Source organism: Mastomys coucha, unplaced genomic scaffold (genome assembly GCF_008632895.1).
Source record: "Mastomys coucha isolate ucsf_1 unplaced genomic scaffold, UCSF_Mcou_1 pScaffold15, whole genome shotgun sequence".
In the NCBI taxonomy this organism is placed as follows: domain Eukaryota; kingdom Metazoa; phylum Chordata; class Mammalia; order Rodentia; family Muridae; genus Mastomys; species Mastomys coucha.
Genome location: NW_022196897.1, coordinates 12,002,472 through 12,015,935, shown reverse-complemented (window position 1 = coordinate 12,015,935; position 13,464 = coordinate 12,002,472). Strand labels below are relative to the sequence as shown.

Sequence of the window (13,464 nt, the reverse complement as noted above, 5' to 3'; positions counted from 1 at the left end):
TGTAGACCAGGCTGGCCTCGAACTCAGAAATTCGCCTGCCTCTGCCTCCCAGGTGCTGGGATTAAAGGCGTACACCACCACTGCCCGACCTCCCTCCCTTCTTTTGTTCTTCTGATGCCCTTATGCCAGAGACTGCCTGTGTAGTCCAGGACCAACTCAGGCACTTTATTGAGTACCAGAGCTAGGTACTCAATAAAGACGGATCAATTTGAGATGGATATTCAGGTGCCTAAAAATCTTAAAGCTATTTTAAATAACGAATACTAACAACTTATTTCTGACAGGATGATTTTCTGTAAGAACTTCACTGATACATTTCTAAAGCGTGTCCATTGAACTAATCCATGTCCACCTGGACCATGAGGCAACAGGTTGAATTATGTTGATAACCTCAGAGTTGTAGGACTAGTGTATCTAAGGTCACACCTCTCCCACCCCTTTGCATGCAAAGTAACAGGCTTAGGACCAGAGTGGCTGGTCTAAGGGCAGATAGAGAATCATAAAAGTGGGTGAGTACCTGTAGCCCTCTGATTCCTAGCCTCTTCTCTCTGGGGAAAGGGACAAACTTGAATGAGCAGGTGATGTTTGCTGGGTTGGCCCTAAAGCCTATCTTAGTATAAGATCCATTAAGTGCCCCACCCCCTTCTCTCTCCTCTTTTCTCCCCTATGTCCCCTAAATGCTTAGTCCTTAGAACCGTCTCAAAAGTACTTCTTAAATGAAAAATTTTTCTCATGGGTAAGGAAGAGTTAGTCACTGTGGGGTTGACAATCTGCAGAATTTCATGGTGTGTTCCTCCCTTCAGGAGGTTAGGTATGAAGGATCTAGGAGGGCAAGGGGAAGAAGGGACAATCTGTGACACAGAGAAGATATGTCTGGTGAGTTGTTTGACAGAGGGTCACAGGCAGCCTCAGAAAGGTGACAGAAAACATTTGTCCCAAATGCCTATCATCTAACATAGTGGCTTCTCTACCAGGAGTGATTTTATCCCCTTCCTTCCATCATACAGCGATGTCTGGAGAGACTTTGGGTTGCCACATTGGCTGTGAACTTGTACTGGAATCTGTTGGGTAGTGGCTAGGGTTCTGCTCACCTGCAATGCACAGGACAGCTACATAACACATACTTTACCAGTCAGTGATGCCAATGGAATTCTATAAATGTCACTAAGAACTAGTTTGCCTAAATAATTCATTATTCATTGGAGCATTCTAAGAGTTGAATGGCCATTGTTAATAAATATTCTGAGTCAGTGGACATCACATGGTCGGACCTCGGAAAACTAGAATATGTAGATTCTAGTCTGACCCCAGAGAACAGGGCAATGAGGAGGCAAGCAGTGCTTCTGGTTATTGGGTAGGGGTGGATGAAGAGAGCATCAGCAGGTCAGGTGGGGTCCTGCAAAAGGAGGGCTTTTACTCCTTGATGTGAAGGAAGGACACATCCAATGAGATGAGATTCCACAGGAATGCCTTGGTGTCACTAAGATGTAGGCATGACACAAGGCACAGATAAGCAGAGATCGATCAGGGATGAAACATAACTGAAATGGATTTTTAAAGAAGTATAATATGACCATGTGTAAATGTTAGCAATCGCTCGGTGATATTTTCTTTTACGTTAGGAATAATCAACATATTTCATGTCCCTTTCATGTCAATTATATCCACCTGGAAGTCCAGACCAAGCAGTGGGAGCTTCCTCTGTGGTTGATTAGCAATGTCTGTCACACATCCTCAAAGGACAGTGATGGATCGTCCATCTGCCTTTATTTCACAAGACCTGGTTTCTCCATTTGAAAGCTGAGTAGAAGTGATGTGTGGCCTCCTGTGTATTTATTTAGTCCACTAGTGCCAAACACTACGCTGGGCAGGGAGATAAAGACCAAGAAGATGCCACCTCTGGCACCCAGCACCTTGACATTTTTGTAGAGCAATAAAACAATATTCATGAAAATAAAGCTACTAGGGAACGGGGAACAGAGAAGGACTGCAGTTACCTAGGCCCCTGCTTGGTGAACCTCTACCATCCAGAGAAAATGAGTGAGAAGAGTAAGGAAGTCTGGAGAATGGCTGTGGCTGAGGAGAGACGTGCAGAACCTCAGGAGGGCGGGGTGGTAAGAACAGAGCCACCCGTACCCAACCAATGACTCTTTGGTGTCTTTTACCAGGGCGAGAGATGGTGGGGCCCACACTGCCTGGATACCCACCCCACATCCCCACCAGTGGACAGGGCAGCTATGCCTCTTCTGCTATCGCAGGCATGGTGGCAGGTAAGGGTTGAGGGGCTGGGCATAAGCATTGCAAAAGGGAAGGAAGCATTGGAGGAGTAGAGAGACAATAGGTGGCGAGAGACGGACTGTGTTCTACTCATAGGCATCCCAGAGGACACTGGCTCAATAGGTCACCTTTATAAAAGCACCTAGAGTGAACCCCCAGTACCATCTTGGCTCCTTGACTCCTCTTAGCTTAGCATTTTGTTTCCCAGACCTTCCACACAGACAGACCTCTGCTCACACCTAAGCACCCCTACTGTCCCTTCTAAAGTGCATAGAAGAATATGCAGCCAACACCGAGATAAGCATGAGCCTAAGCCCTGGTCTCTTGGAGTTTAAATCAAATAAGATGAATTTCAGTTTACCTCTTCCATTAAAATATGAATTTGAATGATGATGATGGTGATGATAATTATGGTGAAGGTGAAGATGGTGATAATGAACATGATGATGATGATGATGACGATGACAATGATGATGATGAGATATGTTTTCCTTTGCATGCCACACTCAGCAGTGAGTGGGGCTCAGGTTCTAACTACCCTGTGGATACCACAGAGTATGAACAGTCCTTCTTCACACTCATTCGGAATGTCCTTTACAACCCATTTGATGTCTGTCTGCTAATCATGAGCTACTGATGTCCCAGGATGTCAGGGTCTGGACAAATGGGTAGAGTAATGACAGTTTCTTCGGGAAAGTGCCCATCTTTAGAAGCCATGTCAGAAAGCTCCAGGATGGGAGGGTACTGAGAGTAGAACATTTCCACTGCCCAGAGAAGTTAAAGGGCTTGAAACTTTTGGGAAGGACTCTGAACTCAGGCCATGTGTGACCCCCTAATACAAACCATCTTCCTGCCTCTGACCCTAAAGACTGGGCCCCATTCCACCAAGCCTGCTTCCTCCCGGCAGGGGTTAATCTTTGCCAGCCAGCCACCCACTCTGGGCATCCTGTGCACAAGCAGGTGGGCCATGTTCTCTTAGGCAGAGCGAGGGGAGGGAGCAAGGAGAGGAGGCTGTGCTCCTGGGAACCTGCTGAGCTGGCACTTGTTGCTGCCCAGTTACTGTGGCAATGTGCTTAATGCAGCGTTGAAAATACAGAATACTGACTCCTCTCTCCCTCCTGGCCCGGGCTCCCTCTCTCCCTCCCTGCCTCCCTCTTGTGGAGCGTGAAATGAGATTGGTCAAGATAAAAAAGGAAAAGATTCGGTTATTTTTTTGAGTGTGGATAATGGGGTCTCTCAATCAAAACCCTAGGCTCCAGTCTGCTCCCCACCTCCCTTTTCCAAGCCCTCCACTTTCCCTGCTGCCTGTTAGAGGAGAAGGAAGCAACACAAGGCACAATTACGATTATTCTCTTAATTATGAATGATTCTTGGGGGCAGACTCAGGGCAAAGGGTTCCTGGGGCCAGAGTGTGACCTGGAACATAGCTGGAAGGCAGGGAAGGGTGGTGCCCAGGAAGACCTCGCTTAGCATGGGTGCTGTGGAGAAGCACTCTCTCACAATAGCATACAGTGTGTATGCACACATTCACTCACTCACAACACCCGCCACATTGATTGCAAGTGAATTGCAAAAGGGAAGGGTCTCGTCATACCATGGATGGGTTTCCAGTAAGCTCTGTACATGTTAGTTTCAGGATTTGCAATGCCATTAAAATTAATCACCTGGTTCTTGAGAGCACTCTTATGCAAATGGATTCTGAAGGAATGTCTTTTGTGGAAAAATAGCATCATATCTATCTCTTACCAGCACCTATGATGTTTTAGTTGACTGAATGGGGATTCTTTCCATTAAAGTCATTAATCGCCTCCTGCATACATGTAAGGTGCATGTAAGGCACATAATAAGGGCTTCAAATAAGGCATGTCAGCTACATCCCTCAGTCAGTTTTGTAAAGGAATATTTTCTGAATACATGGCCATTTATATGCATAACTTTATTTCTCTTTAGTTCTTATAATAATACATCTTGGTGGCTGGTAGAACCCAAGTTTTATAGCTAGGAAACCAAGGTTTATAAGAACCAAATGGTGTGCTCAGGCATGAAACTAAGTGACTAAGTTTTTCAAACACACAGTTATTGATTTAACATCTGTGCCTCTTTCTACTTTCCCTCACTGTATTCCATCATACCATAAATAAAGATGCAAGCTGTGGCCTGACCCTAAAAATGTTAATGGCTTTCATATCAGTTATAAAACAGAACCAGCAGATTAGATGTTAGATTCATCCTGACATCTATCCATGCTTTCTCCTATGCCTCTGTTTTCTCTTTCCATCCAACTATCTTCCTTTTATCCATCCATCTATCTGCTTATTTTTATTCATCTATCCTTATGTATATCATCTATGCATCTTCCTACCTACTAATCTTTCCATCTATCCATCCATCTATCCATCCATCCATCCATGCATGTCTCTTCCTTCTTTCACTGTATCCACACTTTTACTTACCCTCCTTTCTAGCCATCCCCCAACTATTCTCTCATTATTAATATTTCTATTATTCTCATTCCATCCAACCTTGAACCCTACTGTATGATCACTTCGTCAGTTAACAAATACTAATGGCTATCTTCTGGGCCTGCAGAAATGCACAAAGCACACCTTGCTATTTGTGGTGATGGACAAGCAGTGGACAAACAAGTCCATGAATGAGTAAGCATGGTATCACAGAAAGATAAGTAGGCAAAGGTAATAAAATGTGGTGATGCAGTGAGGAGCCACAGGGAGGGGAGATAACTATTTCAGATTGAATACACAGGAAGCCTTTCTGAAGAGATTTTCAAAGTGGCCAGTCAAGTGATAAACTGAGGCTGACCATCCCTAGCCCCAAAGAAGGCCAAGTGCAAAGGCCCGGAGGCGGGAAAAGCTAATTTAGTATGACAGTATACGGAAAGAAGGTGAGCACTAGAGGGAGCACTGCAGAGCAGGGGGTTGTGGGGGACCAGGTATCAGCAGGAACAGGTTTTAGAACACTTCTCAGATGCTTGGGGAAATAGATTGTAGATACAGAGACAAGTCAGGGGACCATGCTGATTTTTTTTTTTTTTTTTTTTTTTTGTAAGGGACGACAGTTGCTTTAGCTAGGAAAGTGGCCCTGAAGGATAAGAGAAGCACTCAGTATGTTTTGGTGATAAATAGAACAAAACCTGCCAGCAAGTTGACTACAGACATGAGAAGGAGAGATGAAATCATGGGATGGGTGTCTGGAGAGCGAGCTTGGGAGCCTGAGGGTGGGGATGAGGCTGGTGAATGGACACTCGGAAAAGCAGGAGACGGTTAACTAAATACCAAGCTTCATCTCTCAGAGGCTTTAATGTGAAACTGCTCCAAACATCATTTGGAGTTTTGAAGGGACCAGGAGAAAGTGTGTAGAAAAAGCAGGTATACTACAAAACAGTCTGGGTGACTGAATACCAGAGATCCCAAAGGGAGTGAGGGACAGAGGCTGGGAGTTGCCGCGATTGAAGAGATCAGATTGGAATGATCAGATTTGGATCTAAGGCACTAGGTCTAAGCACCCAGATCATGGCCTGATTGTAATAGATAGAATGTGAAGACACCGGCAGAAAAAGAGGCAAGTGGCATCTGATATAAGAACAAAGGGAACTGGCCTTTCCTAGGCACAGTGGCATTTCATCATCTGTGGCTCTATGCAGGTTGACAGATCTGGTGGCAGACAGATGCCACACTGCAAGGTGTATGTACTATCTACCCAGATGCTGCCTCTGTGTCTTGGCATCCCAGCGACTGAGGCAAAGAAGCATGCAGCGTACATTAAATAAATAAGTGGTGGGTGACTATAGGCATATATTTTTTGCAACCTACTTTTAATAAGTAACTCCTCTAGCCCACCTCCCAGCAGATGTAGTGGAAAAGTTATTAGGATATGGGGTAAGTGGACCTATTCAGCAATAGTTCTTTGGGGCAAGCTCTATCTTCTTTGGAAGCAGTTCAGGCCCATAGCAAACACCAAATACAATTCAGCAGCTGCACACCAGTCCTCTAGGCAGGCAGATACCAGGTACACATCAGGCACCAACCGGCAGCTACAGTCAGCAAGCAGACACCAGACAGCTGGAATTCAGTTCTGAAGAGACTGCCAGCCTCGCCAAACAGGTCTGAGGCAAGACCTCAGAAGCAGCAAGCTGCTACAGGAACCTCACAAACAGTTCTTGGGAGAGTTTCTCTCAGTGGCAGTGTTACCACAAGTTGAGCTCAACAATGCTATATAAGGTGAACCAATCCATATGAGTCTTTAGGGAAGAATAGCTAGGCAGAGCAATACAAACCAAAACTCAGTGCTCTTCTCCCACTGTCTGTGCAGTCAAGTTTATACTCCTTCATCACAAGTCTGTCTATGTATTTGCTATATCAAAACATCCTTTCACCTGTGTCTGCTCCCAGAAAAGTCTTTCTGTTTGCTTTAGCAAGACATCCTTTCACCTGTGTACCCCAGAAAAACACATCATTTGGCATAACTAACTTTCCAAAGAAACTAGAAGTTTCCACTTCAGGTGACTGGGATGCACGGACAAGTGACAGAAAGAGAGACTAAGACGCTGCATTTCTCAATGTTCCCCCTTGTTCTTTAGAGATTGCAGTGTTCAGCACTGGGAGGCCAGAGGAAGGGTGTAGGATAGAGCTCTTGCTGTATGGCCAAAACAGAACTAGCCTCCTCCAAAAGAATTCTGAGAGCAGGGAAACAGCTGTACACCAACAGTAGACAGGCTCAGTTCCCACTGTAAGGCTATAGGCGCAAGCATTGGAAGGAGAACATGGTAGCCAGGTTTCATTCAGTGCAGGCTCCTCTTTAGCGTTGTGGTCTTGGGGGAAAAGCCTGGAGCCCTTCTGCATAGAATTTTCTCCAATCCTAAGTAAATGCTTGGATTCAATCATTTCTTACTTTTCCTTTCTTCCCTATACTCAGCCTTCCTTTTTTGGACATGTATTTTCTTCCAGTTCTGTGTTTGGATCTGTCTCTAACCCAAACACCGTAAGCTTGCTGGCTGGTATGGAGTACCTACCTCATATACATATGACTACTGCTCCACAATGAAGCAGTGCTGCTGGCCCCAATGCAGGCTTTAAGATTTATTGTGTGACTGAGCTGAGTGTCCATTAAACTTCTTTTATTTTTATTTTTGCACCTGTTTCAGGAGAAAATAAAAAGAAATCAACATTTATTGATAATGCCTTTATCAAGAACGTGATTCTAAGCATTTAATATTCACTATCTCACTTAATCTTCACCAAAGTCCCATGAGCTAAGGACAAGAGTTTTATCATATTATAAGCAAAGACACTAAGGCTTGGGAGAAAGACACACACACACACACACACACACACACACACAAAGAGAGAGAGAGAGAGAGAGACAGACAGACAGACACAGAGACAGAGTCAGAGAGAGTGACAGAGAGACAGAGAGAGACAGAGAGAGAGAGAGAGAGAGAGAGAGAGAGAGAGAAAGAGAGAAAGAGAGAGAGATCTGAGCCCTGACCTGAGGAATTTTAAATCTTCATTCCAAAGTCTGAAGGAAGGAGTTAAGAAGTCACATAAAAAGCCAACTTACTTAGTTCAAAATCATAGATGAGTTTCTGAAAGACTAAACATTTTAAAATATGAAATTGGCTAGAATCTGGCTGATTTTGTGAATGAAGTCATCTGGCAAATACTTGAAGGAATTACCTGGAATTTATGATCAAGAGTTCTAAAATCAAGTTGATGCCCCATCACTTGTCTGAAGTGCAAGCTGCGACAAATGTTTCCTTCAGTCTTCAGTTGAGTTTCGTATTCTATAAATTGGAAATGTGGGAGAAGACTTCATAGGATAGTTGGGAGAAATGGAAAGGTCATGATTTGCAGAAATACGCTTTGTAGGCTTTAAACCAAATGATAGGTAAGGTAATTGGCTCAATTTTTTGTGTAAGGGAATTCTTCAGTAAATACTTTGACAAAAGGTTCTTTTGAGAAAGGCAAAGATTAGCTCACAGAAAAAGGAGCCCAATATCCCTCATATAAATTCTGTTCTGAGTTTGCCTAAAGCAAACTCCCTTTTTGACCACCAGCCCCCTCTTCCTGCCATGGGCTCCTGTAGAAAGATCCTTCTTTAAAAAGTGCAAGCGTCTGAGAAAGTAGAATCTGAACCCTGCTCCTAGAGTATTGCCAGTTTCCATACTATTTCAGATTTTCAACTGGTGTGAGTTTCTGGAACCTCACTTTCTTTATCTGGAAAACGGAGATTATGACGACTGCCTCCTGGGGCTCTTATGAAGGAGCTGCCCAAAGTGACAGCCTAACCTAACCCCAACCCTAACCCTAACCCTAACCCTAACCCTAACCCTAACCCTAAACCTAACCCTAACCCTAACTTAACCCTAACCCTAACCCTAACCCTAACCCTAACCCTAACCCTAACCCTAACCCTAACCCTAACCCTAACCCATACTGTAGCTCCTCCTGAGCTCCACTGTCCAGGGCCACTCATTTTTGGACTCAGCACTGTCAACCCCACAGATCTGTCTTCCTGTCCCAATCCCCGCATTGGTGTCATGAACCTCACAGGTCTCTTGCCTGTATGCTCCAACAGGAAGTGAATATTCTGGCAATGCCTACAGCCACACCCCGTACTCCTCCTACAGTGAGGCCTGGCGCTTCCCCAACTCCAGCCTGCTGAGTAAGTTCCTGTGGTTGTCCAGACCCTCCTGATGGGCAGGGGAGGGCCGAGGGAGGGGAATGAAACCAGACAGGCTAGATGGAATGTCTAGAGAGATGGCAGTTGTTAGTCACAGAAGAAATCAGCAGCAGATCATAGTATCTGGTAAGTTTAGAGGAGAGAACAGAAGGTCAAACATTCTACCTCTTTTATATCTGTCCTTTCCATAGCCACATCTGTTCAAATTTTGTTTTGGATAAAATTCAGGAATCAAGCCTTGAAGGTCAAGGGTAGAGAAGGGCTAAGTTACACTTAAGCAAAGCCCATGAGAGGCTGTCCTGCCTGCAGGGACTTACAGCCTTGCCAGGAGATACTATTCAGGAGTTCTATGCACACTGTCAGCTGCTCATCTAGGTACGTTGAAAACAGTCATGAGTCATCACAAAGACTTTGTTCCATTTACTTCCTTATATTTGGCTTGAGAAACAAGTAGTATTCAGGGTTTATATCTTAAAAGTGAGTTTCAGCTAGTTTTGAGACTACTTATTTATACTCCTGGTCCCTGAACTGTTTGGGGAAAATTTTGAGGAAAATAAGACCACGATGGAATTCTTTAAGAGCCTTCCTAAGTGGTAGCCCTATCAGTTGTCAGAGCAAGTCTGAACCAGAGAGAAGCAGTGGTCTCAAAGATCTCTAAATTTACAGATACCTTGACAAACTGGCTAGAGCATCTGTTCCCTAAAATCTCTTCCCCTCTTCTCATATCTTACAGTCCCAGAAATGACCCACAGGGGACTTCCTTGTGCTCTGATCGCCAGATACGTTCAATTCCAAGACAGATGTGTTCAACTCCACATTTAGCTAGAAAGGGCAAAGAAAATGATGCTGATGGTGTTGAGAGGACCTTCATGTGGAACTCGGTGGGAGTCCCACAAGCCCAGAACGCCTCTGGCTGGCCAGGAGTACAATTCTTTTGTGTATTTGGAAGAGAATGGCCTGACATGCCATTATTTAGGTGGGGCCAAAGAGGATCCAAGTCACTCTCTTTGTGCTCAATTTCTGAGGTTCCACGTGTAACTGTTCTCTATTGCCTACTCTTCAAAGCAAGAGTGTTAAAGGTCAAAGCAGTCATGAGAAGTAGGGGGCAAGAAGCCATCATTTTTTTCTGGCTAGAAACTCAAAGTTGAGGCCAAAGAAGGAGGAAAGGCTGGAGAGGAGTTAATCTTTGATGATCAGATGGACGGGGGGGGGGGGGGGGGGGGGGGTGTGAATGATTAACGTGTGCTGTCTTAAAGGTCAGCAGATGTAGAGGAACACTATGGTACAACTTTCCCTCTGACCAGCAATGCTGTTGTTGTTTTAATGTGTCCAGGTTCCCCATATTATTACAGCTCTACATCAAGGCCAAGCGCACCGCCCACCTCTGCCACGGCCTTTGACCATCTGTAGTTGTCATGGGGACAGTGGGAAGAACCAGGCAACAGGAGGACTTGGCCTGAGACAGGCCCCAGAGAGTCACACAAAGGAATCTTTATTTATTACATGAAAAATAACCACAATTCCAGCATTGCGGCTCACTCCCTGTGTGGTCAATTAAATGAACCATGAAAGTCAGGATGACCTTGGAGAAGGCCAAACTGTCCTCCAAGATTCATTTTGTGAGTGACAGGAGTTCCAGGAAACAAGAACCATCCATTTCAAAAGAGTCACAGAGGAGAAGTTTACTGAAGCTGGCACCCACCAAAGGAGAGAAAAAGGGTTCACAAAGAACTTAGAGGCAGATGAGTCTGAGGGTGTGTACAGGCCCACCTGTGGTCGTCATCTTGACAACTCCAGCAACTATGGACAGTAAGCAAGTCCTTCTGGCCTACAGTCATAGCCTAGACCAAGGCTCTCTTACCAGTCATCCTAGAAGTTAGCACCTTGAGCCTCTCCCCCTGCTGGGCAAGTTAGCAAGCACTTTCCTGGGGATTCAGCTCACCTTCAGTCTCCCGTTGCTGTGCACTTACAAGCACCTTAGCCTCTCGACTAGTGGCTACCACTTTGGCAGCAGCGAACCTGTCCCCTGGAAAGTTCAGTGAGGCCCTGTGTAGAGCACAGGAAGACACCGACGGATGGGACCAGCCATGTCCTCTTCTCAACCTGCCAATTCAAGTGTGCTTTCTGCAGCTCCAGCCATGCAGTCACCGAAGAGACCCCCAAGGCCAGCAACAAGATTCCCTCTCTGGCTCCTCAGCTCTTTCCCCACATACAACCTCACTGTAAATACCATAAGTGAAGCTCTGTTTCGGTCAAGCTTCCCTCTTTCCATCCCCCAGACTTTGGCCTCTGAAATATCTCCCTACTATATTGGGCTTTTTCTCCTTGATACTTTTTTTTTTTTTAAAGACAACCCACCATTACCACATGATTCAATAAACCATTACTCTTGGTCTCAGGTTTTATCTTGGGGATGGACTTCCACTAAGCACAGAACCAAGTGACTAACAAACTCACTTTGAATAGATTAGAATGGATATTTTAGATGTCCTGGCTTAGCGTTCTCTCCTGGCTCTTAATAGATGTCCAGTCCTGGGTAAATCAAGTTTTAAGTTGATCCACTAAGTAGATGCCAGCATAAAGCAATCATGTGTCCAGGGCCATGCCAGTCATACACTTTCCATAAGTGGTTGGTGTTAGTGAAATCAGAGTATCAGGGATAAGTTGGAGAGGTTCCCCAAATAACTACAAGTGGCCCCCACATAAACAGCAGTTTTGAGCTTCATAGTGCTGAAGGGAGCAAGCAAGGAGCTGAACTTCTCTTTTGTGTCAGGCACAGTGTGGGGGCATCTAAGAAGACAAGTTCAGATTAACACAATTTTACATATGAGAAACCCCAGCTTAGGAAGACATGGGATGGTATGGCCCAAGCAGGAAGTCCTAGGTTCAAGAAAGTCTTCTTATCCTGAATCCAGTATGTTCAGACAATACCACTGCACCCTCTTTAGGAGTACCAGAGGTTCTAATACAAGGAAGGGTTGTGTAGGGAGCTTACTACCAAGGGTTTATTTTCTTTTGCTGTCCACGGGTGTCTGTTCCCCCATTTGGAAGAGGAGCTATCTGGCATCTATGTCAACCCTTCCTTCCATTCTGGACCCAGATGGTCTAGCATGCCTGGAAAGAGAGCAGGATAGAGTTTGGTGGAATTTGTCATCCCAGCTGGGAGCTCCATGGTTGGGAGGACAGAAATAGCTAAAGTTGTTATTTTTTCAGGTCTAGCCCAAAGGAGGCTCCAGTAACATTCAAGGGGCAAGGATGGGATGAGCCTAACTGTGTCATGAGGGGAAACTACCCATGAAGAAACCCTGTCCACATCTGTTCATGGGGGATTTGGGATGAAGTTCATTTTTCAGTAACAGGGATTTCTTCATTCTGTAAGCTTGGAAGTAGGAATCAGAGGCCTATTACATCTGAGGCCTTTCATGGCCCTGACTCACTGGATTCATGAGTTCCCTAAGGTAATCTACAACTGAAACTCACTTTGAGGTGGTCCTAGGAGCCTACATAGTGATCCTTACATTTATAAACAGAACTCTTTCAGAAGATATTACATAGCTGTGGCATTCACTTTCATGTCTCAAATGTTAGAGGGATCTGACACATATTTGATGTAAAACTTAACTTCCCTTTTCTGAGCTCAGCTAGTCACTGTAGGCAACTCAGCTGAGAACAGATGCTGGGAGACCATGTGGTGTGAGCCAGCATCAACACATACTCCCCAGGACCTAGTCAGACATTATCCAAGGCCAAACTAGAGTTCCCCTCAGGGCTCAGAAAACACTGGGATTGAGTGAATATTCAAAGTACCTCAACACTAGGGTGGTTCTGGGAGAGGTCTGCTTGTGGCCCATGCATGGACCCAAAGAAGGAATGATGGGAAGAGGCTGCATGTCCACCTAGGGGTGGAGTAAGTGGAACATTGATGTGTGACTGCAAATTGAGAGGACTAATTCACTCTTCAAGGGGAGTTGGGGGCCCTGGTTTCTGTAGGCTGTGGAGGAATAGCCTATGTTCCTAACAGAAAGACTTGGGATGAGGTGTTTGCCTGAGAGATCACCAAAGCACTAAGAACCTACCTTATTCTTCTTTTTATTGCATCTCAGACAACCATTTTCACTGGTTTACAAAACCAGAGGCCTCAGCTTTAAAGGCAGACATTCCTGCACCCCTCTCCCCAGGCCTCTCTGCTTCCTAGTACCTTCTAGCAGGGTACAGGTCACCAGGAGCTTGTAGCAAGCCCAAGACAGTAAAACTGGCAATGAATAGATTTCTTACTGGGAGAAGAGTGGGCCCCAGACATAGGGGCAGAGTTGCCATAGACATTTTGCTATGTGACCCCAAACTCCAAGTTAGGAAGGTGTTGGAGAAGAGAAGAAGCTGACATTTCCCTCTCCAAAGTGAGCCCTTGGTCTGTCTGCAAGCCCCCACTCCCCACCTTCCCCAGGCTGTGTGCAATCCCCCTCCCCACCTTCCCCAGGCTGTGTGCAA

The 13,464-nt window shown here is 45.3% G+C and overlaps 1 protein-coding gene across 10 annotated transcripts in view; it reads left to right on the top strand.

The window, feature by feature from the left end:
- The window catches only part of Pax8 (paired box 8), a 56,838-nt gene extending 45,469 nt beyond the window's left edge, over positions 1-11,369 (top strand). For 3 of the 10 annotated variants that reach the window (XM_031369244.1, XM_031369243.1, XM_031369235.1), the window contains 3 exons: positions 2,169-2,270; positions 8,872-8,958; positions 10,310-11,314. In XM_031369244.1, coding sequence (XP_031225104.1) covers positions 2,169-2,270; positions 8,872-8,958; positions 10,310-10,386 — 266 coding nt within the window. In that variant the 3' untranslated portion in view covers positions 10,387-11,314. Of the gene's footprint in view, positions 1-2,168; positions 2,271-8,871; positions 9,180-10,309 lie in introns of those variants that run through there. The other 7 variants (XM_031369241.1, XM_031369239.1, XM_031369240.1 and 4 more) reach the window with 5 other exon arrangements.
- The last annotated feature ends 2,095 nt before the right edge of the window (positions 11,370-13,464 follow it).